The 15,060-nt window shown below is 40.5% G+C and overlaps 1 protein-coding gene across 5 annotated transcripts in view; it reads left to right on the forward strand.

Annotated features, from left to right (window-relative positions):
* Nucleotides 1-15,060, forward strand: part of sorcs2 (sortilin-related VPS10 domain containing receptor 2) — a 375,253-nt gene that overhangs the window by 351,321 nt on the left and 8,872 nt on the right. For all 5 annotated transcript variants that reach the window (XM_087837752.1, XM_087837753.1, XM_087837754.1 and 2 more), the window contains 8 exons: nt 2,091-2,198; nt 6,131-6,251; nt 6,448-6,581; nt 11,253-11,372; nt 11,478-11,649; nt 11,730-11,916; nt 12,315-12,448; nt 14,316-14,439. In XM_087837752.1, coding sequence (XP_087693878.1) covers nt 2,091-2,198; nt 6,131-6,251; nt 6,448-6,581; nt 11,253-11,372; nt 11,478-11,649; nt 11,730-11,916; nt 12,315-12,448; nt 14,316-14,439 — 1,100 coding nt within the window. The remainder of the gene's footprint in view (nt 1-2,090; nt 2,199-6,130; nt 6,252-6,447; nt 6,582-11,252; nt 11,373-11,477; nt 11,650-11,729; nt 11,917-12,314; nt 12,449-14,315; nt 14,440-15,060) is intronic.

Below are 15,060 nucleotides of genomic sequence, written 5' to 3' on the forward strand. Positions count from 1 at the left end.
ACAAGAAGTAGTGAGTAGAATTGAAGGAACAGAGTCTGAGTGAAATTCATAGCCTGCTTACATTCACACCTCAGTACTCCTTGGTTCATCAATTCATCAAAGGCCCATTCTGCCTTTGGAAAGTGGTTTCAAACACTGTTAGATTAGAGAACCCTTTGTTTGACGCATAAAAAGGCCTAGCAAGGCCTAGCTTTGATGGCTTTGTATATCCATTCTGTTTTTCTTTCACAGTGCCTGTTTACCCAGTGATTATCTTATTGCACTCCTTGTTAGGACATCGTTAAAACACAGCCCGCAGAGCGAGCCACACACTGCTCGATTCAACATTGATCCCTCTCCATCACATAGTCACACTTATTCAGTACTGCTGCCACTGTTGACGGCAGGAGTTGTCGGCACAGTGAATAAAGCTGGGCAGATGGCTCTTCTTGCTTGCTTCACAAACCTCATTTTAGACAGGACTAAAGAAAACTTGAATAACAGACACTTGAGTTTCACAAAAAAGGATCTCATTATGACTAAAAGCATTTAAAAAAAAAAAGCACTTAATTAGCAATGAATGCTGTATTTTGTCAATTTTCTATGTATATACAACTTCAGTGATCCAACTTTGTTATGTATGTGCATTTTCGCACTACATAGTTATAAAAAACAAATTACACAGTTCTTATACAAATTTTTACCAATGAATTTCCATGACTTTCGAATGATGTTTCATTTAACCTACTAAAAATATCTGTTGTAAACGTATATTTCATTATGTTAAAAATTTAGTTTTCTGTCCCACTGTCACAAGAGTTTGCTTATGAGGGGGTATCTATTATTGTAGGGTTTTTACAACATGGCATGCCTTGAGGCAACTATTGTTGTCTATAACCCTACATAGATAAAATCAAATTGAAGTGAACATGAAGGAAATCAAAAGGTACACCCTCATCTCATATTAACCAGTTTTAAATTGAACAGTTTTCTACTGCATAAGCTTTTGGGTTGTTTTTTTTTTAATCTGAAGTTCAAACTCCTCACTCATTGTGTGATTCAGTATCTTGTCTGGCAGCCTTGGATTAAAGAACCAACCTTCTGACTAGCAGATGATCTGCTCTGCCTCCTAAGCTACAGCCACCTTATTATCTCACTAAGATAATTCTGGTGAAAGACCATAGCTATGGAAAGCACCTAGCTGCTCCCATGTTTAGAATATCAAACATTTTGCAATCCACTTTTTGTATGCCTTGTGTTTCTTAAGCCATTCCAAAATTCTTGTCCAAGAGATTTCAGACATTATAAAATAAGCATTTTGTTGGTAAGAATGTGTGCAGTATCCAGTTATCCCACATAGAAAACATGTCAAGACTCTGCAAACAAACTATTGTTTAACTAATATGAATGTTAGGTAGTCGATCATAACCATATTTCCATGGCTTTGCCAAAGTTTTATGGGATTACTTTCAAAAATAAATTACACATATGTAATGTTGTTTTATCTCAAAAGACAATAATACTTTAATTCAGAAATGTTTTAACAGAGCTACATTTCAAATATAAAACAGTACATGTGCTCTGTATTGATTCTAACGGTAAATAAAATTTAGTATCTGATAAATAATTTTATCCATATTGCAGTTGGTTTAAAAACCTAATAATTTCAGTGAGTCTTCCAGGCCCGTAAACAATGGCAAACAATAGCTACAAGCTAGCTATGAGCTAAAAAAGTTACCTTAACGTCTGATAGCTTTCTGAACCAAACAGAGGGACAATGTGAGAAACTGTACTGAAAATAAACTGAATTTACACCATGAAGTGGATACACCAGTTTTCTATGATCCACTAGTTATTCAGCATTTAGCTAGTTGTGCTAATCACGCACAGACAGTATAAAGGGCAACACAATCTAAATTCATTAAGTACCAAATGAAATCAACATTAGAAGTACCAAATGATAAGTCTAATGTTGATTTCTAGTGTTTTGATTGTTATTTAAGATTTCATTTGCTGACATCAGGACAAGGCTCTTTTGTTATATCTGAATACAGTTTCATGAGTCTCTGCTTCTGTCTTGGTGATTCTGAACACTTCATCCTTTCCCACAGGTTCAGTATTGATGAAGGACGGACGTGGAACATTCACAACTTTACAAGCACCTCTGTGTTCGTCGATGGACTTCTGAGTGAGCCAGGAGATGAGACCCTGGTCATGACGTGAGTGAAAATTTCAATTTCAGTGCTTCTGCCAGAATGATAAAACACACTGTTCAGTTAAATTAACTGAAAAGGGTCTGAAATTTTAGGTGCCTTTTAAAAAAAAATACAAATTCTAACTTTCATTTATGTAGCTGACAATATATTCTCTCATATTCCATGTCTATTCAGCGTTGTGGAGAAGAATTTAAATACATCTCCTACAATTTACCTTTTATTGTACCCTTAACTCTTCCTGTACACGTATACGTTTTTAATAAGTTGTCTGAAAGGTCTACCGGGTAATAGAGTACATTTAAAGGAGCTCATTTTTCTTTTCCAATAAAGCAGTCCCCCTTTTTGGAGAGGGGCACCTAGTTTCTCTTCAGTTTCACATTAAAGCAGAGAATGATGGGAGCAGAGGACCCCTACATACTCACCTGCTGACATATTACTCCTATAGTCTGCTAAGTATTTGTTAACGCATCCTGAGCAGGCTTAGACTAGTACAGCAGTACAGGCAGCTTAGTTAGCGTCTACGGTGCTGTGCACAAGTCTTGAGCCATAAGCCCTCATTTCTTTATATACGGCTTGAAAGACAGTATTGTATGAACAAGGGTCGGCTTCAGATTCGGATTTGCCACTCTCAGCCAAACGGCCTATGGCCGCCTGCTCATCCCAGTGAGCTAAACCAATGCCTGGAACCTTTACACTTTAACACAGCCTAATCACCTTCCTCTGTCTCACCATATCTCCTGTATCCTCATCTTTTACACTAACCCTCTGCTTGTCCTCCTTCACTAGGTCCATGGACCTCCTCTGTGATCGCTCTTATTTTCTTCTGCCTGGCAGCTTGATATACAGCATTATATATATATTATACATATAATGCATATATTATTTGTCCAAACTCTTTACTATCTCATTATTTGCCTCTCTAACATTGTCTTCAAAGTACTCAACCTGAGCTGTCTCTCTAATATACTAATTTCTAATACTGTCCATTTGGTCTCTCCCAACAAAAATCTGAGCATCAGCCTCATATTAGTTGAAACTGTCCATCTTCACTACCTCTGCTCCTTGTATTGTCAGACTTTCTCATTCACATTGCTTCTTCTGACTTTCACTCCTCTTCTCTCCAACGTATCCCTCCACCTTTCCAGGCTCTCCCACCTACCCTCCCTACACAATCACAGTGTTAACTGTGAACATCTTTATCCACAAAGACTCCTGCCTGATTGCATCTGTCAGCTTGTCTATCACTGTTGTAAACAAGAAGGGGGTCAGAGCCAGTACCTGTTTGTAATTCCACCTGTCTCACTGTCCTCATTCATGTCCTAGCCTCACGTACTTTTCTGCCAATCCTGACTTCCTAATGCTGTAGCATAGTTCTTGGCAACCTATCATATTGTTTCTCGAAATCCTCAAAAACATTTTGCAAAACCTTCTGACCTTTTCTGTACTTCGTGATCAGCACTTTCAAAGAAAATATTACATCTACCATCAACAGATTCATAGCTTATCGGTATCATCTTCATCAGTCTGTAATTACTATAACTCTTTTGTTCTTGAAAACTGGTACCACTACAGTTCTCGATTTCTTTGGCTTCTCACTCACATGAGTACTGAATATCAACTGCAGGTAGCTTTAGGTGCAGATGTCAGGCATTCATATCTTTTTAGGCGTAAAGTCTGTCTTCTCTTGCTTGCTCTCTCTCTCTTTCTCTCTCTCTCTCTCGCTCTCTCTCGCTCTCTCCAAATCTCTCCATCTCTAAGTTAGCAGGAGTGACACTTGTCACATCATCTTAGACCCCAGACCTTGGCACACAGATAAGACTCACTCCTAGCAGTAATCTGCTGAGAAGGGCAAAGAGATTGTCACACACACGCACAGATACACGCGCAGGCACACACACACGAGGAGGAGAGATCGAACATTCAAGCTCACTCACCATTATCAGATATGTCAGGCACACAGCCTCTGGGCTGAGGCACACTCAAACGCACACACACATATATATATATATGTGCCATCCAGCTGACTCCAGCGAGATAGGGTCGGCGGCCAAGGAAGGGTGTTGAGGGCAGCTCATGTCTGATAGATTAGCCAGGGTCTATTTCCTTGCCACGGAGTTTCGATTTTTGATGGCGAGGCTGCCATCCCGTAATGAAGTCTTTGAACAGTGACTTAGCACCAAGGACAGGTGGGGAGTAGAGCTCGTCCACCACTCATACTAATAACACCCAGTCAAATATCAGGACAGCACAGGGGGGTTTCTACTGCACATACTGCTTTGTGAGATCATGAAATCACCTCATTCTGCTGCTTCTAAACCACTTGTAAGAAACATAATAGAAAACCACATCACTGGTTTGTATCTAATCACATTCTGCAACAAAACTCTCCTGAAAACAATGTACAAACATGTGTTTTCTCCTACTTAGCTCTGTTTGTTTAACAAAGGGAGCTGGTAATGAGTTTTGATTTGTGTTCACTGAGCTGATTGGACTCTTGTTTGTCCACTAACAGAAGTGTTAATGCTCTGGAGCGCCCATTCAAAAGTAGACAAAGAAATAACTAAATTAACTCCACAGCTGGTGGGAATTAATGCACAAATAAAGCAATAAACATTTTTTTTTATAAATTACACTGAAAGGTTTGCAGTGACCCAGCAAAATGTTGTTTACAAAATCTAGATAAGACTCACGGATGGAAATGTTAAACATGCGTTCATCCACATTACTAAGGCAGGATCTTCTCCTTGTCCTCCATAGGTGGTTTTCAGAATTTTGAAATTGGCGTATTGTGATCATAGACTGTATACAAAGATGGATGGTATGTAGCTACTTATTAGATTAAAGACTCAAGATAAGAATTTTTGGGCAGCTGCCATGTCGTTATTTTGGAGTCAGAGGTTACCATATTTGATCAGGAGGGTGATCTCGTAAGCTATCAGCTAATATTAGCACAGATCCTGCTAATTGTTACTAAATAAGACTTCAAATTTTACCTTAGCAAAACTGAAATCCAAACTTTTTTGACAGTCTGTACCACACAGCATGGAATAATTTAAAATCAGACAATTGCTTTGAAAATCCTCCAAATTTAAGAAGCAGGATAATCCATATTTGACCAAGTCAAACAAGTTAGAGCAAGAAGAACAACAGAGGTAAAAAGTGGAACATCAGCATATGTGAATCTGCAGCCGAGACATCTGTCACTACCTTTTAACGACGCTGGTAAAGACAACATTAGTCTTGCTTGCGTGGCACTCCAACAAAGTGATAGCCAATAACATATGTCAGAGTCACTGATTTGAGTCACATCAGTATGCTTAAAAATGTTCTAACAGACACACACAGATTAAACAGCTGAGTTCAGTAATGGGAATATGGCGCATCACCTGTGATTTCCTGTAGAACACCACCATCTACTGGAAAGGATGGGGAACTGTGACTTTGCTAAAAGGCTTTATCACTTGAGCTACATTCCCAATAGAGATACAATCCATTTGTAAAGCTGCAAGATGGTTTAGGTAAAGATTATCTCAGTGTTGCCCCTTGCATCATACAATAATAATGCCACAATAATGCTGTAAAATAAATACTTACATTTTAAAACTGCCACTCTGTGTTTTAGAAAAGCACATGTTGTGAATTACCAGTCTTAGAATAATTAATGAAGTTGCTGCTGTTTGTGTCAGGTGTGTAAGTGAGTGCAACTCAGTGACTCTGAGGAAACACAGAGGAAAGAATCTAACAAACAGCTAGAAGCAAGAACGTTGTTAATGTTTTATCAAACAAGCAGAACATTAAGGAAATATGCTGTCTTTACCATTCAGGTGTTGATGCTAAAAAATGAAAAAAGCCTGATGTTCAGACTTTCCTTTGTGCCGACAAAAAAAGGCTTTTTTCATTATACTGCGTGTGTGTGTGTGTGTGTTTTCTTGCAGTGTGTTTGGCCACATCAGCTATAGGTCAGACTGGGAGCTGGTGAAAGTGGACTTTAGGCAGTCTTTTCCCCGTCAGTGCACTGAGTCTGATTATGACTCCTGGCAGTTCACAGATCAGAAGGTAATGCACACGGACTCACACAGAGATGCAGCACATTCACATGATTTAAGCTGTGTTATAGATTCTAGCCTTTTTAAGTTTCCAAGTGAAATGATCTATTTCTAAGGTCATGGCTCTCGAGCTGTGTTTGGTTGTATCAGATTGTACAAACATAAAAGTGGCTACCGAGTGTGCATATGGATTTTATCACCCTTAGGAGGAAAAGTGCATTATGGGCCAGGAGCGGACGTTCAGGAAGAGGAAGGACACTGCATTCTGCATAAAAGGAAAAAGCTACACATCAGCTCTGACCAACAAACCCTGCCAGTGTACTGAGAAAGACTACAACTGGTAAATATGCACTGAACTGGTTTCAGATTACATCATATTTCCTCTATTATTGTATCTGAAAGTAGAATGCATAACATGTGGAAACAAAAGCAAATGTATTGTTTATTAATGCAAATAAAGGACACTGTGCACATTACAGGGTGGGCCATTTATATGGAAAACACCGTAATAACATGGGAATGGTTGGTGATATTAAAGTCCTGTTTGTGGCACATTAGTATATGTGAGGGGGCAAACTCCTCAAGATGGGTGGTGACCATGGTGGCCATTTAGAGGTCGGCCACATAATTTCAATCCGCTCCTCACGTGTTAACTCTTCGACATGTCAATGGCTGTGAACAAAGAGAAACTTGTAAATAACTCATGAAAGAATAAAGTTACGTTGAAACCAAGCACACCATTGTTTTTCTTGTGACATTACCAATAAGTTTGATGCATTGACTGTAGAAAACATGGACGACGCGACCCCGCCTCCTACCATTGTGCAAAAATGAAGCCAAAATACCCCACTTGTGGAGGCTCCCATCTTGCAAATATGGAGCCAGAGTCTGCGCAGTAGTGACTTGAGGTGGAGCAACTGTGTAACGCTCCCGCCCACACACCCGCTGGACGTGACCGCAAACACGCCCCTCTACACTTTTTACGTAGCCCGGCGACTCGAGTTTTTTTTGCTGGTTTACCGCGACTGACGACTCGTTTATTTAAGGTAAATACAACCATGTCACTGTTATAAAAAAGACACACAGCTTATCATCTTATAGTTCTAAAATCACTCTGTTGTTAATTCGTTAGTTAGATTAGCCGTTAGCATACGCACTGTGTTGGAGGCTTGTTGCTAGCTAGTTAGCGATGCTACACACCTGCTACTCTTAATAGTCTTCAACACTTATGGTTTTTTTTATCCATTTTTAGACAGCGATGAGATCAGCTGCACACTCTAGAGGCCCAGAGTTACTGTTAATATCAAAAATATAATGCTGTCCTGTGAGATTTTAACATAAGACTGTGAGTGTAATGGATCTAAAACTGTTTAAATCTTCAGAGCCCTCTACAGCCTGGTAACATGGAGACTTTAAAAACATCAGCAGAACGTTTCAGTAGTGTAGTCTAATTTGTTCTTTTAATTGAATAATAGTCCATATTATATCAACAGCTACATTCACCCTGGAGAGAAACTAGTGAGGGAGACCATCAGGACCAAGCTGGGTTTCTGGGTCCAGAGGTTTGGAGAAACTTCTTCCCTTTCTTTCATCACAGCTGTCCTGTGCCATAAGTTCTGTTGACCCGCTGTAAGAGGCATCATTTAAGAAACACCAGGAACACTGAAGCTCATGGCATTGATCAAGCAGGACTCATGATCTTCACCAGCAGCTCCCTCACTCTACACTCCTCTGTAGGCCCGCCCCAGGAGATGGATAAACCCAGCATTTCATCAACACTGTGATGAGACTTTTGGTTTGTGTAATGTTATAAATACTCAGATACTCCCAGAGGCTCCGGACTTTTATATAAAGATATTATATTCAGTCCTGTAGAAAGTTATATATTTAAAAATATGTGATCCTCTCTGGTTACTCTGGTATGAATAACTCTGAATCACTTTATGGTAAATAACACACTATGTGTAAAAAAAAAACTGTGAAAAAATTCCAGATGACAAGTTTGTAGTTAAACATACAAGTGACGACCTTTGACCTTCATCAGGTTTTATTTAATTGTGTTAGACAAAATCTCATATGCTCTTCGTGCAGCTGAGTACATCAAGTGTTTAAAACGGAAGCTGTGCAGGTCTGAGATCAGCAGCTTTGTGAAACACCAAACTCGGGTCCTGTTAATGCTGATATATAGTGACACAGTTACATGAGTGATTAATCCTTTTGTTTTTTTGTCTTTAACTTTATCAATAAAACAGCTGCAGCTTTCACTACAGCACGTGTGGTACTTTAACCTTTGTACTGTTTTCATCAGTTCATTTTGCAGTTAACATGTGAACATGTTGGATGATCTGTCTGCTGTCACTCAATGGGGCTGAGGTCTGAATCTGAGGGCAGCTCCTGTAATCACAAAGACAACAGAATCATCACAAACTCGGATATAAATTTTATCCCTCAATATTGAAATAAAGCTGATTCTTCTGTCCTCACACACTCAGGATCTGAAGTTCTTCTCTTACATTTTTTCAGTATTACAGTACACTACAGTACTTTAATCCATAGTTCCTGATTAATGAGGAGTTACTGAAGTACAAGCTTTTAAAAAAAATTGTTACTGTCTTTACAGATGTAGCAAGAGACTGAAAACATGCTGTTGTTTGCACATATTTAATATTCAGCTCTGCACAGGAGCTGAAGCAGGGTGCAGCATGTTGCTTTTACAGTATAATACTTGTAATAAAAGTACAGTAACAGTAATTAGTGACCAGTGTTGGGAAGGTTACTTTTAAAATGTATTCCATTACAGAATACATGTCCCAAAATGTATTCTGTAACGTATTCCGTTACGTTACTCAATGAGAGTAACGTATTCTGAATACTTTGGATTACTTAATATATTATCATGCTGTTTACAACTACGTGAATGTACTATTGCTGTGATTTATTACTGTTACTGAAAGTCCGCGGCTCCGAACAGTAGTAAAGGGACCTCTGACTAATATGTCAGTTCCGTGTTGGGCTCGTAGCCGAAAAATAGCTTTACTTTGTTGTCTGGGTCAAGTTTGCTTGCGAGAGACAGAGAGAGGCGTTGAAAGGCTGCTCCAACAGAACTTATTGTTTCGGAGGAAAACACGAACACGGTGTACAGTCGAGTCTTAATAGCTTACTTACAACTGGGCTCGTCAGGCACTCTTCTTGGCTGCAGTGGTTATTATTATATCTACATGCTTCCAGCTCCCGTTTTTGCTCGATGACAACTGGTACTTTTCCTTTTTCTCCCTCCCTCGCTCACAGACACATAACTGGTATGGCAGTCCATTCTCCCTGCAGCACGGACTACACTGCCTATGATGCTACATTCTTTAGAGCTATGCCTGTAGCATTCTGCCTATTATTATGGGGCGATTGTGGCTCAAGAGTTGGGAGCTTGCCTTGTAATCGGAAGGTTGCCGGTTCGAGCCCTGGCTTGGACAGTCTCGGTCGTTGTGTCCTTGGGCAAGACACTTCACCCGTTGCCTACTGGTGGTGGTCAGAGGGCCCGGTGGCGCCAGTGTCCGGCAGCCTCGCCTCTGTCAGTGTGCCCCAGGGTGGCTGTGGCTACAATGTAGTTTGCCATCACGTGTGTGTGAATGGGTGGATGACTGGATATGTAAAGCGCTTTGGGGTCCTTAGGGACTAGTAAAGCGCTATATAAATACAGGCCATTTACCATTTACCATATTAGCTTAGCACAACAACAACAAAAAGGCCTCTCTCACCCAGGAAACACAGAGAGAGAGAGAGAGCCTGTAACCATGGCAACCGTAACGCTGCCGCCTGGAACTACAGACCGTAGCTGTCAAACAAAACCCAAACAGTCCTGACCTGCGACAATATGAAACAGGGAAGTACCGCTGTGTAATCCATTTATTTCAACAAAGTAACTGTATTCTAAATACCACCTTTTTAAACGGTAACTGTAACGGAATACAGTTACTCATATTTTGTATTTTAAATACGTAACGGCGGTATTCCGTTACTCCCCAACACTGTTAGTGACTGAGCAGCCCGGAGCGTTTCTCTTGATTTCTTTAGTAAATTCATTCACCTGCACAGCTAAACGAACCCTGACAGCCGAGTGCTCATTTTAGCTAGCTAGGTCTCAGGAGTTCGCTAAGGACGGTAGTTACGGATTAGCTTACAAACACGTTTAACTTACCGAAAAAGTGCAGCGGGGCCTCGGGTCCTCCTGTCGGGTAGTCCAGTTTACTGAAGAACACCTCAGGCTGTCAGGTTAAAACACTCGGTCGTGTTTTCGTAGCGTAAACGCTGGGCGTCCTCTCAGAGCCTACGCTTGATCTGCTATTCGCGAACAGAGATACGCAAGTTTCTCCGTTACTGCAGCTGTCAGTCAAAGCTCTTATGATGACGTTTCACCCCAATTTAACATCACTGCGGTAGGAATTAGAATCAAACTTATGAGACCCCTTGAACATCAATCAGCGTGATGAGAACTATTGAAAACAAAAGAAAGAATCTTTGGAAAAAAATTATCTAAGGTGAATGAATTTATTTTAGTCTGACCCCAGTCCCATCCGCTAACATGGAGGAGGCGGGGTTTATGACCTATACTGCAGCCAGACACCAGGGGGCGATATAGACGTTTTGGCTTCATTTTTGGGGAGCTGTCGCGTCGTCCATGTTTTCTACAGTCAATGGTTTGATGCGTCACATGGCCCTCTTCCTATTGAAAAAACAAAAGTTGTATCCAAGATGGCCGACGTCTAGATGGCCACCATGGTCACCACCCATCTTGAGGAGTTTGCCCCCTCACATATACTAATGTGCCACAAACAGGACTTTAGTATCACCAACCATTCCCATGTTATTATGGTGTATCCATATAAATGGCCCACCCTGTACTTCATGCTGTGTTATCTTTGAGGCCTTTACTTTTTCAAGTATTTGCTCAGACCAGCATAACTTTCTTGCTTAGTGAACAGTTATTAATTTTTATGATGCTGAAATGTCTTTGTAGTGATTATGGATTCGAGCAATCACACATGGAAACTGACCGCTGCATTGCTGACTTCTGGTATGATCCAGATTCACCACCTGAAGACTGCCACCTAGGACAGACCTACATGTCCAGCACTGGGTCTGTCTCAAGTTCACACCTACCAGCATTGTTATTCACTCTCTAATCTTGCTTACAGTAAGAGTGCACGCCTGACTTCACACTCTGTCCTCTGCTGTGTTTCAGCTACAGGAAGATGATATCTAACTCATGTGAAGGGGAGTCAAACAAGCAGCAGAGCTCTAAAAAGCACAACTGCCCCCTGCTCGCCCCTAAAGGATTACGAGTTGGCATAAAAGGGCAGATGCTGGCTGTGGCACCTGGGGATGACATCACATTCACTGTCCACCAGGAGCAGGTAGGACAAAAGTTGTTTTCTTTTTGCTTTTTCCTCATTTATTCAGTTTCAGTTTGTTGAACATTATCTTTCTTTAACAGGGTGACACCAGCAGCACCAAGTATCAGGTGGATCTTGGTGATGGGGTACGGGCAATTTACCAGAACCTGACTGTGACTGATGAACCCATCCAGCACCGTTATGAAAATCCAGGCATTTACAAGGTCAAAGTGAAGGCTGAGAATATGGCTGGACACGATGAGGCTACCATGTACATCCAGGTCACAGGTTGGGTTTCCTGGTGAACTTCCTTGTCTTTTAATTAGACAGCCTCTAAAATGTATTTTCTTTCTTGGAGGTGGAGTTTTTGCTGATGTCTCATCACTGAAGCTCACACTGCCTGTCACAAACATCCATACTCATTTGTCCTGAATTTCTATTAATACCTAGCAGGGAAAAAACGTGACGAAATCATCTTTTGCCAGTTGGTTCGCTCCTCTCAGATCTGTCTAGCTTTGCCAAATATGCTGGAGACCGTTCTGAATCTCACTTCATTTTTCACTTCTTATTTGTCAGTTAGAAATGTTCTAATTCTACTGACACAAACTTTAATATTTAACATGGTAGCTGAGGCCTGTAGAGTCTGACCTTTTCTTATTATTTAAATAGAATTTTATTTCTTGTAGCCCCTCTGCAGGAAGTACACCTAGAAGTGGTTCCCATTGCTGGGAGAAACCATGAGGTCAATCTCACTGCTACTGTCCTTCCCAGTGAGGCCAACCTGACTGTATTTTACTGGTGGATAGGAGACAGCATGCAGGTAAAGGAAAAACTTCAATTGTCATTCATTTATAAATTCATTTCTAACTGTAAAATCAGTGGAATTCCATTAAAATTGCATTAGTTCAGCTAAGTAACTAAGGATTGAATACAGAGTGGTGTACAAACAGAAACGTGAAAAGTGGTGATTAAGTGGAAGAAACAGTGTGTCATGAGAAGCACTCCCCAGCACTTTAGGCCTGATGCAGGAAACTAAACTAAAACTTCATCAAAAAAAAAGAAATCTCTAAGACTGATATTAAGATCTAAACTGAGAGCTGGTTCCATAGAAGAGGGACCTGCAAGCTGAAGGCTCTGCCTCCCATTCTACGTTTAAATACCGTAGCAACAACAAAAAACCCAGCAAACAATAATAAATAATAGCAGTTGCAGACTACATGGTGCCTAAGCCAAGTTGCTGTATAATGAGCCCAAAGAATCACCTAATTGTCAACTGGGTTTGACAATTGGTATGAGGTGTTTGTGCTGAAATGTTTGATTTTTATGTATTGGTAAATGGTAAATGGCCTGCATTTGTATAGCGCTTTACACTACATTCAGTCATTCACCCATTCACACTCACATTCACACACTGGCGATGGCAAGCTACATTGTAGCCACAGCTGCCCTGGGGCGCACTGACAGAGGCGAGGCTGCCGGACACAGGCACTACCGGGCCCTCTGACCACCACCAGTAGGCAAATATGGGGTTAGTATCTTGCCCAAGGATATTTGGCATGCAGCCAGGAGGCAGCGTGGGATCGAACCACCGACCTTCTGATTAGTGGCTGACCTGCTCTGCCACCTAAGCTACAGCCACCCCCTATTATGCATTATGGCCAAACATATCCACTTTAGTCACATATGTCCAAAAAACACAGTTGCTGAAGTGTTGTAGTTTGTTCAGATAAAATTTTGCAAAGATAATGAGTGTTGCTTTCTAGAAAGAGGCTTTCTCCTGGGAACCCTTCCAGACACACTGTACTTGTTCAGTCTTTTTCTAAATCTTGAATTTAACATGGTAGCTGAGGCCTGTAGAGTCTGAGATGTAGTTTTTGGATTGGTTTTTTTGCTTGGTTGGTTGTTTTGGTGGTTTTTGCATTTTCTCTGAGCATTGCACTGTAACCTTGGGGTGAATTTCCCAAGATCTCTACTACTAGGAAGAATGTCTTGAATTTATTCCACTTCTTCCTCCAGACCAGAAAACTGCCAAAAAATTCTGATTTTGTGGCCGTGGTTGGGTTCCCGAATTAAATTAAGGACATGCATTTAATTAGCAGCCCCCCGTGGCTACTTATCTTTTTAATTCCCAAGGAACTAGTAAGGGTGTACTTAAATTTGACACTCTGATTGTGCATTTTGGATAAGGTTTTGTTCAATAAACAATGACACAGCATTATAGGAAATGTTTTGTACTTTGCCTGAAGTTTTATTTATTTAATTTTAAGACCTGGTAAAGAACAGATGATTTTTATTATGTTCTGATATGTATAAACTTTTTACAGTGATAAAGAGACCAAAATTTGTGTAGCTGCTAAGTATTTACTAGTTACATTGTGCACTGCCTTCTTGCTATTGGTTGCTGGACCCAGAGTACAATATGGGGGGTTTCTTGTTAGGGTTCCTCACTTGGAAAAATTGCAATACCAATTTTAATTTAAGCTATGAGCAAATTTGTGGACCAGTGACTATAGCAATGAATTAAAATAGTCTCAAAATTTATTATGCACAGCAGGTTTCATATTGCATAGGTTTATTAAATAAACCAAAAAATGTTCTGAATATTTCTGACCTCCAGACCTCCATTTTTTTGTTTTTCCGGGTGTTCCAGATGTTTTTATCACTAATACTGTGAATTTTTCCTGCAGCCCATCCTGACTCTGCAGAACAACCTTTTGACTCGTTTCCCAGGAACAGGCAGAGTCTCAGTCACGGTACAGGCCACAAACAGCCGATCCATGGTGCAGGACACAAGAACTGTCCGAGTTTACGGTAACGTATGTTTGTATGTGCTAAGAGGTGAAGAGAAAGAAGTTATTATATCAAAGGTTCTGAGAAAGTTACATTTGTCTGTTGGCCAGAATAGAATTACAATATTCATTTTAATTCAATTCTTCAATTCAATTTTATTTATACAGCGGCAAATCACAACAACAGTCATTTCAAGGCACTATTGTCAGGGTGACCCTACAATAATACATACAGAGAAAAACCCAACCCCATATGACCAAGCTCAGGGTGGGGCAGTTATCTGCCACGATTGGTTGGGGAGAGAGAAGGAGGACAGGATCAAAGACATGTTGTGGAAGAGAGCCAGAGATTACACTATTTCTCGAGTAGTTTCATTTCTCGAAACTATGCCTCGTATTCTCAAAACAGTAAACACAAATCCATAACGTCTCACCCAATTTCCCAAACATCGTATTTTCAGGTCAAAATGAAGCTCTACACTCAAAACCATTCACTTGCTGAAAAACCAAATTTTGCCCACAGACATAACACACAAGGCCTCAAACACACACACTACAACATAGTCTTACACATTGGTGCCATAAATTAAAAACAATATTTCCAGAACTGGCAAGTCATGTTGCTTTTGTGGTTCTTCCCCTC

This window comes from Neolamprologus brichardi, chromosome 3 (genome assembly GCF_056152115.1).
Source record: "Neolamprologus brichardi isolate AB-2024 chromosome 3, ASM5615211v1, whole genome shotgun sequence".
NCBI classification, from domain to species: Eukaryota; Metazoa; Chordata; class Actinopteri; order Cichliformes; family Cichlidae; genus Neolamprologus; species Neolamprologus brichardi.